This window comes from Phalaenopsis equestris, unplaced genomic scaffold (assembly GCF_001263595.1).
Source record: "Phalaenopsis equestris unplaced genomic scaffold, ASM126359v1 Scaffold000421, whole genome shotgun sequence".
In the NCBI taxonomy this organism is placed as follows: domain Eukaryota; kingdom Viridiplantae; phylum Streptophyta; class Magnoliopsida; order Asparagales; family Orchidaceae; genus Phalaenopsis; species Phalaenopsis equestris.
The window spans coordinates 288,163-311,105 of NW_018164862.1; the positions used below are offsets into that span (position 1 = coordinate 288,163).

At 35.3% G+C, this 22,943-nt stretch overlaps 1 protein-coding gene across 1 annotated transcript in view; it reads right to left on the minus strand.

Annotated features, from left to right (window-relative positions):
• Positions 1–20,709, minus strand: part of LOC110027271 (SNF1-related protein kinase catalytic subunit alpha KIN10-like) — a gene marked incomplete at its 5' end in the record, with an annotated part of 47,159 nt that extends 26,450 nt beyond the window's left edge. Inside the window, 6 exon segments of the mRNA XM_020728621.1 lie at positions 10,449–10,634; positions 10,728–10,859; positions 10,941–11,123; positions 11,526–11,710; positions 12,425–12,625; positions 20,648–20,709. Coding sequence (XP_020584280.1) covers positions 10,449–10,634; positions 10,728–10,859; positions 10,941–11,123; positions 11,526–11,710; positions 12,425–12,614 — 876 coding nt within the window.
• Between the last annotated feature and the right edge of the window lie 2,234 nt (positions 20,710–22,943).

Here is a 22,943-nt window from a genome sequence, read left to right on the forward strand (position 1 = left end):
GGGACATGATCATATTACCGATGTATGAAAACAATATTCTCTGATTTAAATAGAGAGAGAAGCTAATCCCCAGCGGAGTCGCCGGAATCTGTCGGCAGCTAAAAAGAAGAGGATGGTTAAAGTTTGTACGTTGCCCGTAAGAAGCTGTCGGTCGCTGGAAGTGAAGTCCCGTCGCCCGTTTCGGAATGACGTTTTAATTTACATATATATATATATATATATATATAATTTTAGAAGTTTAAATGAAAGAGTGCTCTACCTCAAATCTTGTATATATCCCGATGGATAAACACAAGACTTGAGGATGAGACTCGATCAAATAAACTAAGAAATATATGACATATGTTTGGTCTGCGAAACCGTTTTATTTACCGACAAGTTCCCCTATTTAATACAAAGAATTGAATAGGGTTTATTTTAGACTGGGTTCGGAAAAGCTTCCCATAAGGGCAAGCCCCTATAGTTAATTACATCTTAAATGACCGAATTCACCTAAGAAAACTCTTGATAGAAATCAGGGGATATCATATTTAAAGAAGTCAAAAGGATAGGATTTTTCAACGAAATCGGACAAAGAGGTGTGAAGGGAAATGCTCGAACCTGGAACAATGTTGAGGAATTCAAATGAAGAGAAACTAAGGGAAGGCCACAGACCCAGAGGCGAACCTCAGTGACTTCCCAATCTATCCTATGATTTGGCTTTAGTTTTGAGAAGAAATTATTAAAATGTTTCATCCTGCCATGTTTCATCCTTATTAAAATGTTTCATCCTGCCAATTTTATTTAATTAGGGCTTATATTTGTGTGACATGATCACACAAATCGCTTGGAAGATGAGGGTTTACGTCGTATCGGACGACAACCTCGGAACCTAGAACGGGTTAGGGCTTAAATCGTACAGCAGAGCTATACGAATGTCTAAAGAAAAGGTGGAGGATTTATGTTGCGCCAGGCAAACAACCTCGAAATCCTATGGATCGTTGTTTAATTTCTAGGAGAAGGGAAATGGAAGCAGAGCTCGGGTGCGTGGGTTTAGGGATTTAGTGTTTAAAGAGGAAAGGGGTAAAATAGGTTTTATATAAATTAATATACATATGTACATATATATAAATATATATATATATATATATATATTAAAGAGGAAATGGGTAAATGGTTTTATATAAATTAATTTATATATATATATACACACATATATATATATATATATATATAAAATTATATGCGATTTACTCGCGCGCGGCGTCGTAACAAAATGGGTGTCCTTCCTAGGCAAAATCGACGCTCCAGACGTGTCGATGCAGTCCGTTTTGGCTCGGACAACGTATCGACAATCGGGTCAAAAATGCGTCAAAATTCAAATTTCACAAAATTTCGACCTGCGATCGATTGTTTCAAAAAGTTTATTCGAGTATTCGACAGGTAACAGTGCAAACAATGTGAATTGTGGTGATCAGACACGCCGATTCTCTGAAGGCGATCAAACACGCCGACTCTCCGAATTGCAAAGTTTGTGCGCGCGGGAGTGCGAATTGTGCAGAAGGCCACCCTAAGGCTCAGGAAGGTCCTATAGGGAATCCCTTTTGGGTTTCCTCATGTTGGTTTCATCTTTCTAAGTGCTAGAACCACACACGCGAAACTCCAGAAGGGGACAGAAATGGGTTAAATTTCTAAAATGAGGCGGGTCCCGTTTCTAAGGTTCTAGGATAGTCAAAGGGAGACCCCTAAGGCTAGATCCTAAATCCTACGAGAAAGACTAGACCTCACTAAAAATGAGGTCAACAAACGTCAATTCAACCTTCAAATTGACAATGACCGTGAATTTTTTAACTCTATATTAGGTGAATTTTTGGTAAGGACATCCTCCATCATAGCTTATGTACGGACATTTCTCAATAAAATGGGACAGTCAAGAGAAAAAATTGATATCTTCTCGATGTGACTCATTCCATTATGTTTAAATCTAATGTCCCGAAAAAGTTATAGAATGATGTCGTGCGTATTGTCACTTATCTCATTAATAGAGTCCCCATAAAAATTTCAAAACTTCATAACTTTATTTGCCAGCTTGATGTCATGTTACCTTATTAATCGGTTCTTCACCACTCTTAATCCCACAATTTTTTTTTTGCAAGGTCTTTGTTTGATACACTGCTTCAACTCGTAGTAAACTTGATCCCAAATCAATGTGTCTTCCTCGGAGACTCTGCCACTCAAAAAGGCTATCGATGTCTTGATCTGATCAAAAATAAATTCTATATGAGTGTCAATATCTCCTTCGAACCCTACTTCCCTATCACTACATGTGAGGGCGAGCTAGAATTCTTCGACACTATTCCTTATCTGACTCCTGTGGATATTTCTCAAACCACTATATCCAAGGAGCACTATGTCCCTTTAGATCTGCCATCTACTATACAACTAGAAACTCCTCCCACCCTCAGTGCGCGCAGCCGTCCCGATGTTCCTACTCTGGAGCCCGCTACCTCTTTTCAGAACCTAAAATCCACTCTAGGTGATATCCCCAGCACTAATCATACTCCGAATGAGGAGGTAAGTTCCCAAAGTGATCAAGCAAGCCCTCTTTATTCCACAAAAAATATCTCTTTCCACAATATATCGTAGGCCTACAAAGCGTTTGTTACTGTCCCGACGGATCATCATCTTCCATCCACTATTGAGGCACATTAGCAGACCCCTCCTGAAAAGCAGCAATAATGGATGAGATGAATGCCCTTCAGTGAAACATACGTGGGATATTGTGAATATTCCTCTAGGAAAGAAAGCAGTGGGGTGCCGCTGAATTTTTATCACCAAGTTTAACTCTGATGGATCCTTTGAACGCACGGCAGTCGTCAAAGGCTACTCCAAACATACGAAGTTGACTATGAGAAAACATTTGCTCCGATTGCTAAATTAAACACTATTCAGTTTCTGTTATCCCATGCTGTGACTTTGGATTGACCCTTTCTCTAGCTTGATGGTAAGAATGCTTTCCTAAATGGGGATCTCACAAAGGAGTACATGTGCCTCCCTCTAGCTTTGTCTCTATTTCCTCTCGAGGACAAGTATGCCGACTGCAGAACTCCCTTTGCAGACTGAAGTAATCCCCAAGGGTCTCGTTAGATAAATTCACAAAGGTGATAGTGGATCATAAATTTTCTTAGACCCAATCAGATCATACTCTATTCCTTTGACATTTCTCCAGTGGCCAAATTGCTATTCTTATCGTTTATGTCGACGATAATGTGCTCACATGTGACCATCTACCAACATTTGAGTCTTCGAAAAACATTCTTGCCACTTCCATTGAAATGAAAGACTTGGGATCGCCTCGGTATTTCTTAGGCATGGAAGTTTCTCAGTCATCTCGAATAATGTGTATGTCTCAGCGCAAACATGTGCTTGACCTATTGTTAGAAAAGAACATTCTCCTTTGCAAACATGTGGATGTCTCAATGGATTCCAATGAGAAATTATATGATGTTCCCAATGCATTTCCAGTGAAAAAAATTCATTACCAAGTCTTGTGAGAAAACTCATTTACCTCACACATACTCGCCCCGACATTTTCCACGAGGTTGGTATTGTGAGTTAATTCATGCACGATCTCTATGAGCATCATCTCAAATCTGTCCACGGGATCCTTCACTACTTAGAAGGCACGCCGGGCTCAGATTAGTTTTTTTCACAACACATCGCTTGTTCTATTGTTGTTTATACGAATGTTGATTGGGCCGAGTTCATTCATGATTGACGATCTACCTCGAGATATTGTTCATTTGTGTGGAGAAATCATCACGCGAAAAAGCAAAAAACTGTCAGTTTTGGCCTGGAGCAGTGTTGAATTCGAGTTTCGCTTCATGTCCTTGGGTACCTGTGAAGCTCTCTAGTTACGCCTCATGCTCCGAGAAGTACGCATGTCAGTCTCTGCTCCTCTATAGTTGTTATGTGATAATTAAGTCGCAATTAATATTGCTCATAATCTTGTCTAACATGATCGCACCAAGCATGTAAAGATTGACCGACACATCATTAAGGAGAGATTTATATTTTATTTTTCTCATCCATTGCTCAATTAACAGATATTTTTACCAAGAATCTTCCTCGACCGTTATTTGATGACTTCAAATCTAACTTGAACATGAGTATTTATTAAGGACATCTATACTTCAACTTGAGAAAGAGTATTAAAATTATTAACATATTTTCGTTGTAGTTATTATTAGGCTTTATTTGCTTTCGTTTCATATTTATATATTTCTTATGTGGTCTATTTTTAAATTATTGCCCTTCCTTTATTTCCTTTTATTTGAGTCTTCTAATGTGTATTTATAACCCTTCTCCTATCAATGAAAGTATCTTGATCTATTCACATGTTTCCTTCAGCAATAATAGGACAAATCAAAAGTAATAGGTGGCAATGACATAGATTTCGACAATGACATTATGATCAAAATAATACAGATTTGAACTTTACAAAACTACAGAGTAAGGGGTTGTTTGGTTGAGTGAATTTGTAGTGTATTGTAATTCTGCATGGATTTGAGAAAATTATATTTTTTGTATGACAAAATTACAAATACAATGTAAAGTATAAATGAATTGAAAGTTTAAACCATGTTCATTTTGGCAGAATTTAAAATTCAGTCGATTTTACCGAATTTGGATTACACCATTCTTATCGGCTGCCCACCGTCCGTCGCCACAGCAATCGGTCGCCACTGCCAGCCCACCACCATCTATTTGACGCTATCGTCGGTCTTCCGTCACTGTCAACCGCATGTCGCTGACGGCCGCCCGCCGCAGCCCCCCACCGACCGTCCCCCTACACGCTGTCGGCTAACCTTCAACTCCGCCACGACCTTCAACCGCAACAGCCAGCAATTCTCTGCCCCTGGCCATCATCTGTCGCCGTCTGTCTGCCTGCCGCCCACCAACCTGACAGCTTCTATTTGAAGGAATCAAAATTTTATTCAGCTTCTATTTCCGTTATCTCTAGTTATTTTTGTTGTTGTGTTTCTATTTCCGATAGCTTTTTCTTTTATTCAGCTTATGTTGTCTCCCTCTCTGTTTAGGGAATTGGTTAATGGTTTGATTCATTCTCTTTATTGGCCAAAGTTTAATGGTGAACTGTGTTATGAAATGCTGACTGCTCCCTTTAAGTTTTGATATTTAACGACGGATTTTCTTTGAGTTGTCTATTTGTTGTTATGTATATTTTTGAAACTTAGGCTTGCAGTTAAATTTGTGACATGCTTGTCGATTGATTGAAACGATATTAAGGGAAGATTTTCTGGTGATGCTAATTGACAACAACATGTTGTAGTACATGTTGTAGTTATTTGTATTTGTTATTTGTATTTGCAATGTTGTTATGACTCTACAAGTATTGAAAGTTCATTTTATATGTTTTCGGCAATTTAAAGTTTAAATGACCTTGTGGTTGCTTTCATGTAGGATTAGATAAATTTGGATTCAAGTTTCAGTTGTATAATTTTTGGTCAACCATGTGATGAATCTCGTGTATTTGGGCTACATATACTTAGTCATACTTAGAGTAGCTCTGAATGAAATATTCTTTAATATCATTGTATTCATGCTTAAAAAGCTATGGAAATATATGAGATTGTATGAGTTCAATTTGAAAAGAAAATTATGTAGTTTGGAGAAGCAAAAGTGCTGATTTGGAGAGGTTTACACACTATTTTGAGACAAATTTAAGTGTTGCTTTGGAGTATTTTGTGAAAGTTTCTCACTGTTTTGGGCACCATATTCACAGTTTTGGAGAGGGATTTGTAGACTTTAAAATTGTCGCTTGGGACTGTTTCGAGGATGTTTCTTTTGCTGTTTAGAATTGTTAAAAATATTGTGTAGTGATGTAGGGTGTTGTGAGAGCTGTTAGGGTGCTGTGAGAACTATTTGGAGAGCTGTGAGAGCTGTGCAGGGTGCTGTGAGAGCTTAGAAAATGTTGTAGGTAACTGTTTGGAGTGCTGTCGGAGCCTAGAAGCTGCAGTAGGTAGTTGTTTAAGTGTTGTGTTGATGTTTGGGCTCATATAGATGCTCTTTGGGGTCATATAAATACTGTCGGAGCCTAGAAGTTACTGTAGGTAGATGCCGGGCTGCACTGTTTGGGCTTGTTTGGTGGCTGCCGAGCTGCACTATTTGGGCTTGTTCGGTGGCTGTCAAGGGGCTGGAAAGTTTTGTTGTGGTTCCTTGAACTCAATACTGATTTTGAGATCCTTATGATGCTTTAATCAGTGCGGTTTCTTTTTGAGGCTTTTATAGTGTTGCTGGCAGACATTTGGGAACTACTTTTTGCCTTATGAACTCGTTGAGTTTGGGAAACACAAGAGACCTGGTTTTGTTTGGGCTTGCAATAATATTTATTTTGGAGAAGGCATTAAACACCCTTTGGGCCAATCAAAACACTGTCTTGGAATATACTTGAGCACTCTTCTCGATATTCTATTTAATTACAGTTGTTGAGAGAATTGAGGCGCTTTCAGGACCGATTCACTTTATGCTTCCCCCTTTTTGGTTGCTAGTTTTGGGGGTGGGTCGACATGCCTTTTTTTTTTCTTTTGTTTTGCTTCTTTCCCAATGGTTAAATAAAAAAATGATAATTTTTTGCTTTAATTACTTGAAAAACACTTAGAAATATTTGAGGATTAGTTGGAAAACATTTAATTGAGGATAGAACATCTTAAATCACTTTAAACACAGTAGGTTTCTTAGATTTTAGGAGCACACATGATGTGAGAGTTTATCTACTTATTTCTCAGTGTAGGCTTCCTAGATTTTAGGAGCACACCCTAACTGAGAGTCCATCTACTTAATTCTCAGTGTTGACTTCCTAAATTTTAAGAGCACACCGTAGGTGATAATTCATCTACCTAATTTTAGTATAGGCTATCTATATTTTATGAGCACACCCTAGGTTAGAGTCAATCCACCTAATTCTCAATATAAACTTCCTAGATTTTAGGAGCACACTAAAGGTGAAAGTTAATCTACCTAATTTTTAGTGTATGTTTCATTAAGAGCACACCCTAGGTGAGCGTTCATCTACTAAATTTTCGAATGAATAATGAAATTAGGCACTTGATCATAATCCACAAATCGATCAAAATACTATACAAGAGAATGCACCAAGATATGGTTCACAACTTCCTCGATTAAATCAAATAGTGGAATTCCCGTCATGACTTCATCTACAGTGAAACCCAATGCACTAGGATTTGAGCTTGGATATTACACTCAAATCCTTCTGCCAATTGGGGATATTTGTTAATGCCACATATTGACCAACAGACTAGGATAAGTCTAGGGTCTAGGTGGCGAGAGTGATGATGACATTGCTTATGTGTGCTTAAACGAGGGATACGAAGTGGGATTATTAGAATAATATCTACTACCTCAATGATCTTCAATAAGGGAGAGGGAATGATCGATGATAATATTCGCCGATTCTTGGTGAGATCGTTGCCCCCGATGCTTTTAGGTTGTCAGTAGTTCTAGCACGATTAGAGTGACTAGCCTGTAGACTACACGACTTTACAAAAAATTTACAAAAATAAAACAAAAATCTCTTTTGCATGTTAAAAAAAACTATGCATAAAAAAAGCTTAAACAATAGCTTTTGCATGAAAATCAAAGAATTTTTCTATGAAAATTTATAAAGGTCCACGACTAATCACTTGAATTAAGATTAAGGATTGCCCTCCGTAGATTGTCAAACTGGTAACTTTTGTTTAAGATCCGGAAGCACACGGTCCAGCTCTGAGCCCCCACTTCCACCAATGTCTTACACCCAGTCCTAGTCTTTCATATGTGGCTAAGAGTTTTTTTTTCTTATGATTTCTACGACTCATTTTTCTGACTTTCGTGCTGGATTTTCTCGTCTTGTTTATTTTTCTTGCAAGTTTATTTAAATCTGCTGTAAATCATACTATGTTTGCAATATTAGTCACGCAACAGTAGCAGATTCTCAAGTACGCTTTTACAGTTTATCTACAACATTTTAATTTACCGCATTTTGCTTTTCAAGTGTCTTTTATTTACCTGCAATTTGTTTATTCTGCATGTAAAACCAGAATTGAAACAAAAAATAAAAACAAAACAAAATCAAACTTTGACATCAAAACTGTGAAATATAAACCACTATTCTCAAACACTTAAACCCGGGAGTCATCGCTACAACAGGAGCTTGGAGCCAACTTTGAGGGCAACACGAAGAGAAGCTTGGATCAAGCGACAAGAAAATCTTCTTCAACAATCTCTCATAGGACTTCGAGGTAGTTCGCCTAGCAAGACAAATCCTCACACCCTCTTTAGGCACCTGTGCAACTATGTTGTGCAGTGTAAGTCCTAACTCGTCTTAGGTTCTGAGGTTGTCTTGTGGCACGACATAAACCCTCTTATCTCTGCGGGCTATTTGCATAATCGAATATTATACAAATATAAGTCTCATATAATAAAATTTGCAAGATTAAACATCTAAATAACATCGTCTCTAAAACTTAGTCACACATTAGGATAGTGTAGGAAGTCATTGAAGTTTCTCCTCGGGATCTGCGACATCACCTAGCTTTTCCTCCTTTTGGACTCCTGAAAATAAATGTTCCTATTTGAGCCACTTCCATTTGTCTTTCCACATTCTACAGTGAAAATCTAAACCTCGAATTCTTGAAAACTAATACCTCTGATCATTATCGAGAGTTTTCTTAAGCTACTCCCGTCATTTAGAATGTAATTAACTATAGGGGTTTGTCTCTATAGGAAACTTAGAACTCAGGTAAAATAAACCCTACTTAATTTTTATAATAGGTAGGAAAACTTGTCGGTCACATATAAAAGGTTCGCAGACCAAACGGATATCACAAATCTCTTAGTTTGCAGGATTGGGTCTGTCGTCGGAATATACACTCACCTTTCGGAATGTGTAGTATTCACGGTATCAGACACGACTATGCAAACTATTGTACGAATGAGAACCATTTAGTTTTATTTTTCAAAAATTAAAAAGAGCTACTTTCAAAACCAAAAATATATACCTCTTATATTTAAATTAAATTTCAAAATTATTTTTCAAATCTTCAAAAAAGTTGACCGACAAATCAGTATAACAAAGACTTTATACTTAATATACTTAATATACAACTCTAATATGCATATAACTGATAATAAACAACCAATAATGATGAAGAACTAATAATATGCCCAAAAGCATTACATTTAGAAAACTGTTTTAGCGGGGAATTGGGGAGACATATAATAATGACTTGTAAGGTCAAAACTAGCAGGCTAAAATCGTTAGTTCCACAAGAATACATAATAATTCGGCAATCAAGCATAAGCTATATAAATGATAGCAAGTGTGATTATGTTGTACAAGTCCTAACAATGTGCACTACAGTAATCACTAAAAATTAAGTTGAATGCAACCAAAATGAGCAAATCAAAATAATTGTATGGTGAAATTAGAAAAGGTAAAAACTAAAATTATTATAGTATAAATGTTTTGAGAGTAGCACGTATTAAAGATAACATTGCAGCAACTAATTTGGTTTGTTTTCACAAGTATAATACAATAAAAGAGCATACCATGAAAGGAATAGAAGGCAGAATAGGTATGCAAGAGGTAACAAAGTTATCAATTAAAAAACAGCTTGTCGAAACTAGAATTAACATAGTATTGAACACAAATGAATGGAGGCCAAGGATTTAAGCCCAACCATAATAGTGGTAATAAGCTTTGATCATTATGATAAGGAGCTTGTGATGGATCAAAATCACCAAACTTTATTTGTTATAGAAATAGATCCTAACAGATCATAATAGGAAGCCAACAAGAAATAGCACAAGAGATCTGTAGGATGCCAAACATTTTGCCTAAAAAATGAAATATAGATAAGGTCAGACAATAAGAAAGGTTTTATACAACAAATCGCATGTTGCATTATGAAACTTCAACACAACCATCCATTGAAAGGAGATACTGCAAAATCATGACACTTGCAAGCTAATTTAATGGTTAACTTCGATTCTTTACGAATATTCACAAAGGAATTTAGGAAAAGTCACCAATATCCAGTTAATCGTGGAAACTAGCAAGAATATATGTTAGATCGTGGCTGCTTACAAAAACATGTGTAATGATAACTCCTTAGCATGTACCTAAAAGCGTAAATGTTACATGCCATGGAATTATGCCGGATTATAAGAATCTCAACAATGCAAAATCATCCTTCTGTAAATTATAATGTCGGAAAATCCTCTAGGAGAATTTATAGTAATATGTGGATGGCCAGCATTTTAACAATGCAGTATGGATGATATAACCTAAAGCATCAGAGTATGTGCGCTTCAGTAAAACAAAACCAGTAAGTAGACTGAATCAAGCTTTCATGAAAAGTAGCCAAATCGAAGTGCAACAAAAAGCAAACCTTCTTAGCTTGTTGCATTGTATCAGGGGGAGGCACAGCCAGATAACGAGGAAGACGAGCCTGGAACCATGGATGTTCACGAATCTCGCGAATAGTCATTCTCTTCATCGGATCAACAACAAGCATCCTTGGAATTAGATCCCTTGCTAAAGAAGAAAGATGACTAGGAAGGGTATATATCCCACCCTAACATATATAAGTGTGCACAAAAGTAAGCCACTTGTAACATGTTAGATGTCAGGAGCCAATAAGCACATTAGGTGTAAGTTGGTATCTTACCTTTATTTTCTTAAAGAGGTTTGGTATGTTTTCATCATCAAACGGAAGAGTACCACAGAGAAGAGCATAAAGAATAACACCGCAACTCCAAACATCAACCTCTGGCCCAGCATACAGTTTACCAGAAATAACCTAAATATGGAAGACAATTTTGAATGAATATTCTATCGCATATACACGAAGGATCCTATAGCAAGACAACAGAGTTTGTACCTCTGGAGCAGCGTAGTTCGGACTCCCACAACTCGTTTTCAGAAAATGGCCATCACGCATGATATTACTCAAGCCAAAGTCAGCAATTTTAACATTGCATTTTGAATCCAGAAGCAGGTTTTCTGGCTTAAGATCTCGATGTACTACCATGTTTCTGTGGCAATACTCAACACCAGAAATTATCTGCTGACATCAAAACAAACTATTTTTAACCAGAAATATATAATAGGTATTAACTATAAATCTATGGCATATTAAATAAAATTAACAAATTGAGATTGTCATAGCAAAGTAAAGAAAATTCCTGAAATGTAGATAACATCAAATCATCATGAAATGAAAATAAAACAAACCCAATAAAAGATTAACTTCAAAAATAAAAAAAATAAATAAGACTAACATTATCATAAGAAGTACACTAACATATCAAGAACATAATCAATAGTGCTACAGGTATCTTGCAAGCAAAAAGAAAATTCATCCCACAGAAAGCTTTATACAAGAAATGAAAACACGTAATAAAGCTAGAACTAACAGAGGCATGGATTAAGTCAGGAAGGAAAAAAAGAATAACAATACCCTCACCTGCTGGAAAAAACGTCTAGCTTCATCCTCTTGCAATCTGCCCTTCTCAACAATATAATCAAAAAGTTCACCAGATTTCACATATTCCATTACAACATAGATATCTGATTGTGTCTCTATAACCTCATAAAGGCGTATAATATGAGGATGCATAAACAATCTTAGTATTTTGATCTCTCTTCTTACTGCAATGAATTAAGAAAAAACTGAGAAAACTAAAGTTTAAATTGTTGCAATATAAGAAGAGGCAAAAAACACAATAAGTTAAAAATTACAGAGCATAAAAAAATTCAGCTAATAAGTTTATGATGAAAAGCTCAATATAACCCACTTCAGACTATAAGAAAAGATTAATCTAAACATAATGTCGCACAAAAGAACGAACTTCTAAAGTAAAAGCCAAACCTAATGGGTCTTTTTTTTTATATATGATCATAATTCCCTACATTCGGTAGTCGGAGAGAATAAATTAGAATCTACAAAAATAATCTAAGATTTAGAATGCTCTCATTATATCTTATAATCAATGAAAAAACACTCATAAACATGTTTTAAACGCCACTCTGCAACATGCATGAGGTGCACCTACACATAAAATGAGAACAGATGAATTTGGAATCCAGCATACAAGCACAAATGCAGATGAACTCGGTATAATAATAGATGGAAAAAAAACCATAAAACGGATAATTTCAAACAATAAACATCTCAGAAAAGAAAGATTGATTGAGAAAAGAAACTTAGGGCATTAAGTAAAGGAAACTTCTATAATAAGCATCAAGTAAACTAAAATACAGCCTGAATAAAAATTGATATCAGGAGTTCAAAGATGCGTCAGGTGAAGGTGAAAGCATCTAAAATATCAAATAAATAAAGCCCATAACTTAATATAGCTATACCTTTTTCTTCCATTTCCATGTTCTTTATTTTTCGGCGATTAAGAATCTTGATGGCGACCTTGTGACCAGTTAATGCATGTTCTGCAATTTTTACTTTGCCGAAAGAACCTATTCCCAAAGTCTTCCCAAGTTTGTAGTTGGGTAATATCACGTCAGCACTAGTGCCGCCTCTGCTAGAACCACCATCCATGTCTGCCAATACTTGTAAGATAGAGAATTTAAAGCTATCACTTAAGAGAGCCAATTAGTTTGTGATCACCAATAGAAAGGTGATCTAGGATGAGAGGCAAGCAACCGTATTAAGTGATACATGTAATAATAAAGACAACTCAAACATTTACAGAAAATAATTAACATTCTGGAAAACTCTGGAAAACTCTTGGCCAGCAGCTTAATCTGAGTATGGAGGTAAGCACATAAACAATTACTAGACAAATCAAAACTGATACAGAATACAAGGCCAAATAAAGGCCTCCTTTCGCTTGGTTGTTACTGTTGGTTTTGTTGGTTAAGAAACTGTTGTATGAAAATAAAAGATTAAGATGCCTAATACAACAAATTAAAAATAGAAAACAATCTAACAAATTCTCATACTAAAAAATAGAATAATCAATGACAGGTAAATTTTAAAATAAATGGGGTGCAATGAAGCGCCCAAAGGAGATCCTAAAAAACAAATAACAAAATAGCATCCATCTCGAAAAAGTAATAAATCTAAATGATGTGTCCCTTACAATGCAATCAGTGAAGGTATCGTGTGCTTTTCATGTTTTATTGAGAGCGGGTAGAGTGGTGAGAGGTAAAGAAATAAAAATGATGATAATTTTGATAATTGTGAAAGAAAAAAATTAGGCACTTTGCATCTTGAAAAAAAGCAGAATGAGGTCGGATTGTGAAAAGCATAGGACAACCAGGTATGGGAAATGATGTGGAAACAGAGTTTTTTTATGGGAGAGTTTCTTCAGAGACAGTGCAGGCAAACACCCTTTTCGATGTTTTCAGCTTTCTCAAACCATAAATAACTATAAAAGTTAATCCAAACTTAGCACAATAAAAGCTGTAATTAGAATCCTTTAATTTTTATCCTAAACAAGCCCAACTAAAATTCAATGTCACTGGTTGCAAAACCAACACGAAACAAAGTTAGTTTCAAAGTAAGGTCAAACATAAACCAAAGTTTAGATGGCTTGAACAATGAATCTTTCCAGTTTTGGCTACTAACATCTAGAATACATTAAAAATTCCTGAACATTTATGTAAAATACTACAAACTACATACAAAATTTAAGTTGCAGCTTTGCTAAACCTGTTTTCATTAATGTGAACCATTTTTAGTCTATTCATGGAATAAAGTACCATATTGCTTTGCAATGATCATTGTTTAGTAGATCATGCTGGTTAAACGGTAAAACAACCTGTAATATTTGCTTCTACAAAGGCTGCAGTCATGTCAATTTATAGCACATTTACAGAATGTAAAGCACATAGAACATAAAGCTAGCTAGCAAACTCCCGACCATTGATCTTAAAATAATGCATACAGCACAACTTTTCATTTTTTATGATAGGGATTAGTAAGACACACCCGCTCCCCATCACCTAACTTTGCACACCTCTATGCTCCCACTTTCGTGAGGGGTCAGCCTCGGCTAGGTCACCACACAATGTCTTCCACAGAAGGCCTTTCATACAGATGTTTGTTGCTTCCTCGTGCAACTCTAATGCCATTGTAGCTTTCCCACTGGATTTTTAGAGTCCATTGGTTGTCATTGAAGCCGACGACACCTCATGTCGTTGGTATCTCATCCATACTTAGTCCCTCTAGTTCCTAGAGCAGCCCTGGTCGTGCCATCCTCTTCTGTCTCACCAGCAAAATATTTTTTTCTCATGTTTGTGGTTGTATTCTATCACTTCCATTGATCACTATTGAAGGATCTCCTAAATTTTTTGTTATGACAGGGCCGCTTCGGATCATAACTACTTGTGCAATGACTTCTCTCGAGACCTTCGTTGAGCCTCAACCAAAAAGAAAAAAAAAAGAAGTCACCTCCTTCCCTTGTGGCCGATAGAACTTCTGAGGTAGATCCCCTTCCTCTCTTGTGTTGAAACTCCTCTAACTCATCCTCTGCACTATTTTGCAAACGTTTTTGTTGTTTAAACGTTACAATTTTTACCAAATTCTACATTTTTTATCAGAATTCAGAGGCTATTCAACGTAAATAGCCTATACTTCTTAAAGCAAGCATACTCTTTTTTCTGATCAGGACATTTTTGTGCTTGCTAGACTTCTCCTCTTGTTGCTTATAAACAAATTTTCTATGAATCTTCCTAGCAAGAAGGTAATTTGCAAGTTCTTCGTTGGTCTACAACTGATAAATTACAATTTTGTTCGGTATCAACCGACAACATTCATTATAAAGTTTTCTTTAAAAACAAATTACATCAGCCTCTTCTCATAGTGTTCATATTATATCAAAAGCCTCCTGATAAGCGTGTTGAAATGGTTCCCCCATTTTACTTGCACGGTAAAGCCTCATGTTACTCCATTTTGAATCTCATTTCCACATCTTTGTCTACGCTACTACAACAAATCCATTCTATTCTCCTTGGCTTCTATTTCTGAAAAATATTTAAAGACAGACGTTGCAACAAATAATTTTACTAGGCTCTCTTTGGCTAGTCTTGCTGGATTTAACATTACCGTCCTCTTTCAAAAGCAGGTATGGATTGGGCCTCCATCAATTAGATATTGGCAGAAAGTCAAACTTGAAAATATTCAATCATACCCCCCTTACCATATTTCTAGAATAAAGTCTATAAGTATTTTAAGGCTGATCCCGAGCTGAAAATCCTCAATTTCAGCCGAAGAACCTTTAATTAAATGTTCATATTGACCCTCCAAACCCTTCAATGGAAGATCCATCTTCATTTGTTTAGATGTTGTTTCCAAAACCTGGTGCCAAATTCAAATTTTCTACGAGTGATACTTGTCGATATTCCTGTCCTCGTCAGCTCCTTGGTGGTTACATCATCAAATGTTAATATTACCGCTAAGAATACTGTGTTCTCAAAAAGCCCCAACCTCCTATTGGTGATCAAAATGATGATTATTAAATACAACAATTTCTCATTTTAAATAAAGCATTAAGAGTATCGGCTCTCTAGTGGATAAATGATTTCAAGTTCTATATACCAGAAGAGGCAAGAGTGAAAAAAAATCTATTTTTGCCCTACTATTTTCACTAGGTTTCAAGCTACAACAACAACAACAACAACAACAACAAACCTTTATCCCACTAAGTGACGTCAGCTAAATGAATCCTTTTTATCCATTGCGTCCTATTGAGTGTCATATTTTCATTTAATTCTACTAAATTAAGATCAATTTTTTTTACAATATGCCCAAATCTTTCTAGGTCTACCTCTACCTTTCTTAACATAAGTCGAATCTAAAACATCTACCCTCCTAATCATTTACTCTCCTAATCAGATCATCTGATGGTCGACATTTAATGTGACCAAACCATCTAAGACGGCTCTCTCTAATTTTGTCCGCCATTGGAGCTACACCAACCCTATCACGGATATATTCATTTCGCATTTTGTCTCTAAGTGTAAAGCCACTCATCTACCTAAGCATTCTCATCTCGACAACACTTAACTTAGTTTAATGCTTCTCTTTTAAAGGCCAACTTTCAGTGCCATAGAGCATTGCAAGTCTTACCACCATCTTATAAAATTTTCCTTTGAGTCTAAGCAGTACTTTTCTAGCACACAATAGGTCCGAAGCATTCCTCTATTTCAACCAACCAACTTGAATTCTACTAACATCCCCATCTATATCACCATCACTTTGAACAATAGACTAGAGCTATCTAAAACGCTCACACCTTTTAATAATTTGATCACCCATAGTTACAACTCTGACACTAAAGCCACTACTACTAAAATTACATTTCATGTATTTAGTTTTAGTTCTACTCAAACGAAGGCCTTTAAACTCCAATGTAGACCTCCATAATTCAAGTTTTTCCTGAGCTTTCTCTAGTTTTATCCACGAGAAGGATATCATCAATGAAAAGCATACACCAAGGAACATCCTCCTATAAATGATTTTAAATATAAAGGTGCATTTTAAATGATTTTAAATTTATATGAAATGAAAAGTAAAAAATTTAAGTCACATAATATTAACCTCAACTTGTACAGACAGGGGATGCAATGCACCATGCACGGTAAAGTAAATGGCAAAATTGCACTTCGAGTGCAATATGAGTGTATCTTCGGGTATTTTTTTTAGTGAACCTATCGGTACATTTTTTTAAGGTATATTTTTTAGGATATCTTTGAATAGATTTTTTAGAATACCTTCATGCATGAAAGTAATCCTGTTATAAATCTTAAAAATGTTAAAAATGGTAAATAGTTAAAGTGAAAGGGAATGAATAAATTTAACATAAAAGTTTTAAATTTTATAAAAAAAATGAATTGCATTTTCTTTTGGTCATTCATACATAACATTGACATAATAATTTAATGCATATTAAGATTATAATTATTCACTAAGTCAAATTTAGAGTTGAATTTAATTCTCTTTCAAGAAAAAAAAAAGTAATGGTAGCTTGAAAAGTCCGATAGACAGAACTTAGTTTACAAAAGGTCTACAGAGGTAGACATATTGTTCTGATTTCTTTTATTTTTTTTGCACTATTTTTTTTAGATTTTGATATACTGTTGGTGTGGTTTGAGAATATTGTCTATAGAAGATATTTCTAAATGTTTTGATATTATTGCATTTGGTGGATTTTAACGACTCTTTTATATTTTGGAAGATTTTATAGTTTAATGGAGAGTTGTTTAAATGCTAATATCGACCGACCGTTCCCGTCTTATTAGTTCTAAGCCCCGGGTCAGGTCGTGATAAAAATAACATTACAAAAAATTTGGTTGGATCATGATAAAAAAAGAGTCATTAGAATGATTAGATTAATTTACTAGAAGTCTTAATAGAGGGTTAAATTATTTCTAATTAAAATCTTTCTTTCATGATTTCATAATTATGAAAAATCAGAGGGAAGAAGCTAGAGATGATATGGTAGAAGTTGATGCACCTCCACATATTACTATGAATATAAATGCATTTATTGAGATGATGACTACATTAACGCAGTTGCTTAAGAACTCTCAGATTGAGATCAGTTTCAGCAAAAGTGGTCAGATGGATAAATAATTAAAATTAATTTAGAATATGAGACCACATCTCGTGGGAAAGTCCAATTACGTCCATTCTTTCGACGTAATTAAATGGGAAATCTTTCTTTCATGATTTCAGAAATATAGAAAATCAGAGGGAAGAAGCTAGAAATGATATGGTAGAAGTTGATGCACCTCCACATATTACTGTGAATATAAATGCATTTATTGAGATGACGACTACAATAACACAGTTGATTAAGAACTCTCAGACTGAGGTCAGTTTCAGCAAAAGTGGTCAGATGGATAAATAATTAAAATTATTTTAGAATATGAGACCACATCTCATGGGAAAGTCCAATTTTAAAATATCTAAACATATTTTAGAGTATGTTCAGATATTACATATATATATATAAGTAAATAAATAGTTAATTAAATAAATAAATTATTAAAATACTAGTAGAGACTTTAGAATTAATAAAAAAGAAGATTAGCACTATATAAGAAGTTAATTACATTTAAATTTTTACTATAGGTGCACCTAATGATTAGATTGACCAGAGGAAAATGATAACAAACAACATCGCTGGGGTGGGTAATATATTTTTATTTTATAATGGTTCTGTTTATTTACACATATTTTTATTATTTTCCTAGCTTTTACTTTAAAATGCAAATTCCCATGTTTCCTTTTAAATGTTAATCATAAGTTTTTATTTAGATGTTAAATGTAAAATAAAAATGAATAAAATATGATATACGCATGCATATATGAGTAACACCTGGATGGTACTAGTAGGGAAATAAATTATACTCGTGCACGAAATAAAAATGAAAATGAAAAAAGTTGTCTACCTTTATGGTGGGTTAGAAAATGTTAAATGTATATTTTTATAAAGTAAATGTTTAAACGGTAACTCCTAATTATGAAAAATGTAACGTAAATTAATAAAAGAAAATTAAATTGTTTATTTTAGTGTTCTCTTTTACTGCAGAGCTTCTACTGTTATTGCACTTATACAAAAAATATTTTAAAAATGAGAATTCTTGTAATTTAACAACATTTACCCATTGAGTAGTTTTAACGCATACCATAATTCCTAATATTTTTATAGGAAAATCAGTTGTAAATTAGACGGAACTCATTGAGCGCGTATACAGGCGCAGTGAAACGTCAGCTGATAGGTATTGTAGTTTAGTTTATTTTCAATCTGAATGTAAATGTTTAAATATGAACAATTTATTGTAAATATAAGTTTGTATAGAATGGTTCTTTTATGCATTGGGTTTGATTTTATGTTAAGAAATGAAATTGTTATATATATGTTTCTTCCCTCCGACCATCACTTCCCGCCTTGATAATTCCATAATCACTGGGTCAGACCATGACAAAAATGGTATCAGAGCCCAATTAACTGCAGTAAGTGAATGGAAAAAATTCATTAGAAAAAAAACATTAATATTTCTTAAGACAATTAGAAAAAATTAATTAAAAGTTTACATTAATAATTCAAAATTTTGTTATCTAAAGGCAATTGATTTTGATCCAGAGGATACAGATGAAAATGATAGAGATGTAAGAGGTGCTGATTATCGGGATCGGGTGCCTCCAGTAAATACTAATCCTCCATCCAGTGGTGTTAGCGTCCATATGAAGGCGTTTACTCAGATGATGGCCACAGTGACGCAACTTATTTAGAATTCTCATACACGGGCCAGCGGTAGTGGAACAGCTTGGATGGATAAATATCTGAAGTTGTTCCAGAACATGCGGCTACCACTATCCTCAAGAGCAGGAGGGTCAATTGAGGTGGAGAGCTGATTATTGAGGGTAGAGAAAATCATTAAGAGTTTGTCATGTCCTCAGGAGAGAAAGGTCAGATTAGTTGTTTTTGCTTTCGAGGGGGAAGCAAAAAGGTGGTGGTAGCCTGGTAGGGCCAGCTTTAAGAGAAGTTTGGCAAACAACCCGGTAGTCAGATACAGTAGAGGGCTCTGTGAAGACTTTTTGTGACTGGTTCATACCTCTTTAAGCCAGAAGGTAGATTGCCTCAGTTGATCCCAAATGCCGAAGAAAAGTGACACTGATTTCTCTCTGGATTGAAGGATGTCATTCGACAGCCTTTAATTCCTCTTGGCATTGAGGATTACTCAGTTCATGTGGAGAAGGCGAAGAGGATAGAGATTGATTTGCTGGCTACGCAAAGACAGATTTTCAGAGAAGGAGAGGAGATGACAGGTCTGGGTCTGGACGGGCCACCCAGTGTCTAGTCTGGACAGACTAGTATGAAGAAACCTCGACCTAGCAGAAGTGGTATTGGTAGTGGCACTGACAGCAGTAATAGCAGCAGTATGATTACTTGTGTCAAGTGTGAAAGGACACATAGAGAAGAGTGTTTGTCGGGCATATTCAAGACACTCTCACCAGCCAAGCTTATATAGAATATTTGGAGAACTCATCAGAATCGTGATGAGCTCAGGTATAGTTGGCCAAGCTTCGGCATATTTGATCAAGCTCTGGAATTAATTGAACACCTCTTCAGGGGAACCAGTGATTTCCTTCTAGATGTTGACTATATGTCCAGGTTCTTACCCAAATAAAACACCACATGTATTTGATAAAAAGTAAATGATGGGTTATTGCTCTATATTTTTATTCATTTATCGCATTAAGTAGTTTTTTAGCACTCAAATCTCGATCCTAAACTATAATAGGTGATGGTAGAAATAACCCATTGCACTTAATCTTAAGCAATATCTTGTATTTGATAGTTTTATAGGTAGACTATGTTACAGAAGATAGAGTCTAAGGGGCTGTTTGGTAGTAGGATTTGAGCAGGATTTAAGCAGGATTTAACCTAAATCCTGCCAAACAGAAAAAATAACAGCTTTAAATCCTGCAGGTTCTTAAATCCCATTTTTCCATAAATCCAGGATTCAGTGAGTCTTGTTGGAAGACGGATTTACCAGATTAACAGGAGCTAAGGTGCGCAACGGCGGGTAGGAGGAAGGGGGAAAGATAAGGGTTACCTTCCTTAGTGGTTTCGACAGGAGCGGACCAGACTGAGACGAAAGATGGGAGTTTCGGAGGTCTTTGAACGCTGCGATCCCGTCGCTGCCTTCCCAACTAGCTCTAATCGCGACTGTATCGCCAAGGTTTCGATCACATGGGAGTGTGGGGAGGAGGGGAAGGGAAGGTAGGCGACGGTTTCGGGCGAAACCAGAAGCGAGGGGATGGACCTCGCGAGGGTTTCGCGCAAGAGAGGGAAGAGGGTGGCGAGGGGGTAGAAAGGATTCAGGTCTTCAATTTTACTTAATGCTAATTAATTGATAAATTAATAAATTAATTACATTTATATAGATTTACATGTAATTAACAAAAAAAAATAATTTACATATTCATTTCATTAATTTAATATTTTTTTATTTAATCATTAGTTGGATTAATACATAATTACATTATTAATTAATGAATGTTAAATGATTATTTAATAAATAATTAGTTTATTGAAATTCTTATTAATGATTAATTACTTGAATAAATGCATAATTATTGCTTAGTATAATTAAAAATTAATATTTAAATTAAATTTTATGAAACTTAATTAATTACATCATTAATATATAATATTAAAATTTCAATTCAATTAAAATATTTAAATCCTACAATAAATTATTAAACAGTCTCACGTGCTTTAATTCAATTTAAAAATTATAATGTGAATCAATTTTTAGAATTAAATCACTTTGGGATTTACTAAATTCAATTTCATAAGATTTACCAAATGGTACTTATAGCCAAGCATTCCCAAAGGGTGATTTAAAAGTTTTAATAATTTTACTATACTCAGGGTCTATTTGCGGCTGCTTCAACATTTCAGGATAAGTAATTTATCTTGAAATGCGACCCGTTGGTTGATCACTGGAGTCAACCTGCGGTCTGTGTTTCTTGTAAAAAAACTAAACGTGACAGACAACATTTTCAAATATGCGGAAAACAAACGGTTATGCAGCGTTTTCAAAAACAACGCCGCACTTATAAGCTGCCCCAAATGGGTCCTAAATCAAAATAGAGTCCATAATACTAAATCCATTAAAGATACACTAATAAAAAAGCTTGTATCGTAAGGGTTTGTCTTATAAAAAAAATAATATATAGCCCAAAATTTATATGGACAAACAAAATGTCTAATCTAGTAAATTTATTATTTACGGAGATGAAAGAGAATCCAAGGGTATCAGAGATAAGTTTAAGTTGGGTTGAAGGAATGTTTACCTATGGGGGAGAGGAAGTAAGTTCCTTCATTGTAACTACTGGTAAAAGAAATGAGAGATATGTAGAGCAAAGTTTACCAATGACCAAAATAATACTAACAACATTCTAAAATTGACTTAATTGTAATGATTGAACGTTTTGCTAAACAAATAATTAAATAAAAAGAGTTATAAGAAAAAAATAATAATAATAAGTTGATGCATTCTCTCAGATATAACATAATAGTTGTATCACTTATTAGAACGAACCAGAACAAAATGAGCGAGGATGAGGAAACGAAGTCTCACATGAGAAGGAAGAAGGGGGAGATTTCGTTTACAACCCTAATTTGTTGTTTCTCTACGAGTAAATGAAGAAGTCCCAGAAAAAAGGAAGCAACAACTGTGAAAAGAGAGAAAGAAAAAAGAGTTGTGTGAATCTCTTACATATTTCGACGGCAAACCCTAGCAGGAGAAGGCGATGTCGATGTGGCGTGAGGTCTGTGATTGAGCCACAATCGAAGGAAGGAGATTCGAGCTCTGCTTACAGAGGAAGTAGGAGGCCATAAGAAAAAGTAAAGGTGTCGTGTCTAGGTGAGTCGAAATTGAAGGAAGAGGAGGAATAGGGTTTGAGCCCTCATGCATGCAAAGGAAGAGTAGAAAGAAGAAAAGCGTGCGTTGCCTTGAATTCGAACCAAGAATGAAGAAGAGGAAGCTGAAGTCGATGATCCTTGACTGCGGCGTGTGCAGAGGAAAAGGAGGAAGAAATCGCATTGCTCTAGGTCAAACTCTTACCGATTGACAGAAAAAGAAGAGATCATGTGGCTCATGTGCGTGAGGTTAGGGTAAAGGCCAAAAACTCTATAAAGACAAGTTTAACGCTTTAATAAATTAATATATTATATTGCAAATAATCATATATATGATTAATGAAAAGTTTTATTGAATCATGATCATAATATAGAGATTTTCAGCTTGATAGGAGAGGTTAAAGATTGGTGCAAGATGAGAGAGATCGATCCAAGTAAATAGATAAATGATTTTTATTAAGGTATTTTAATTATATATATAT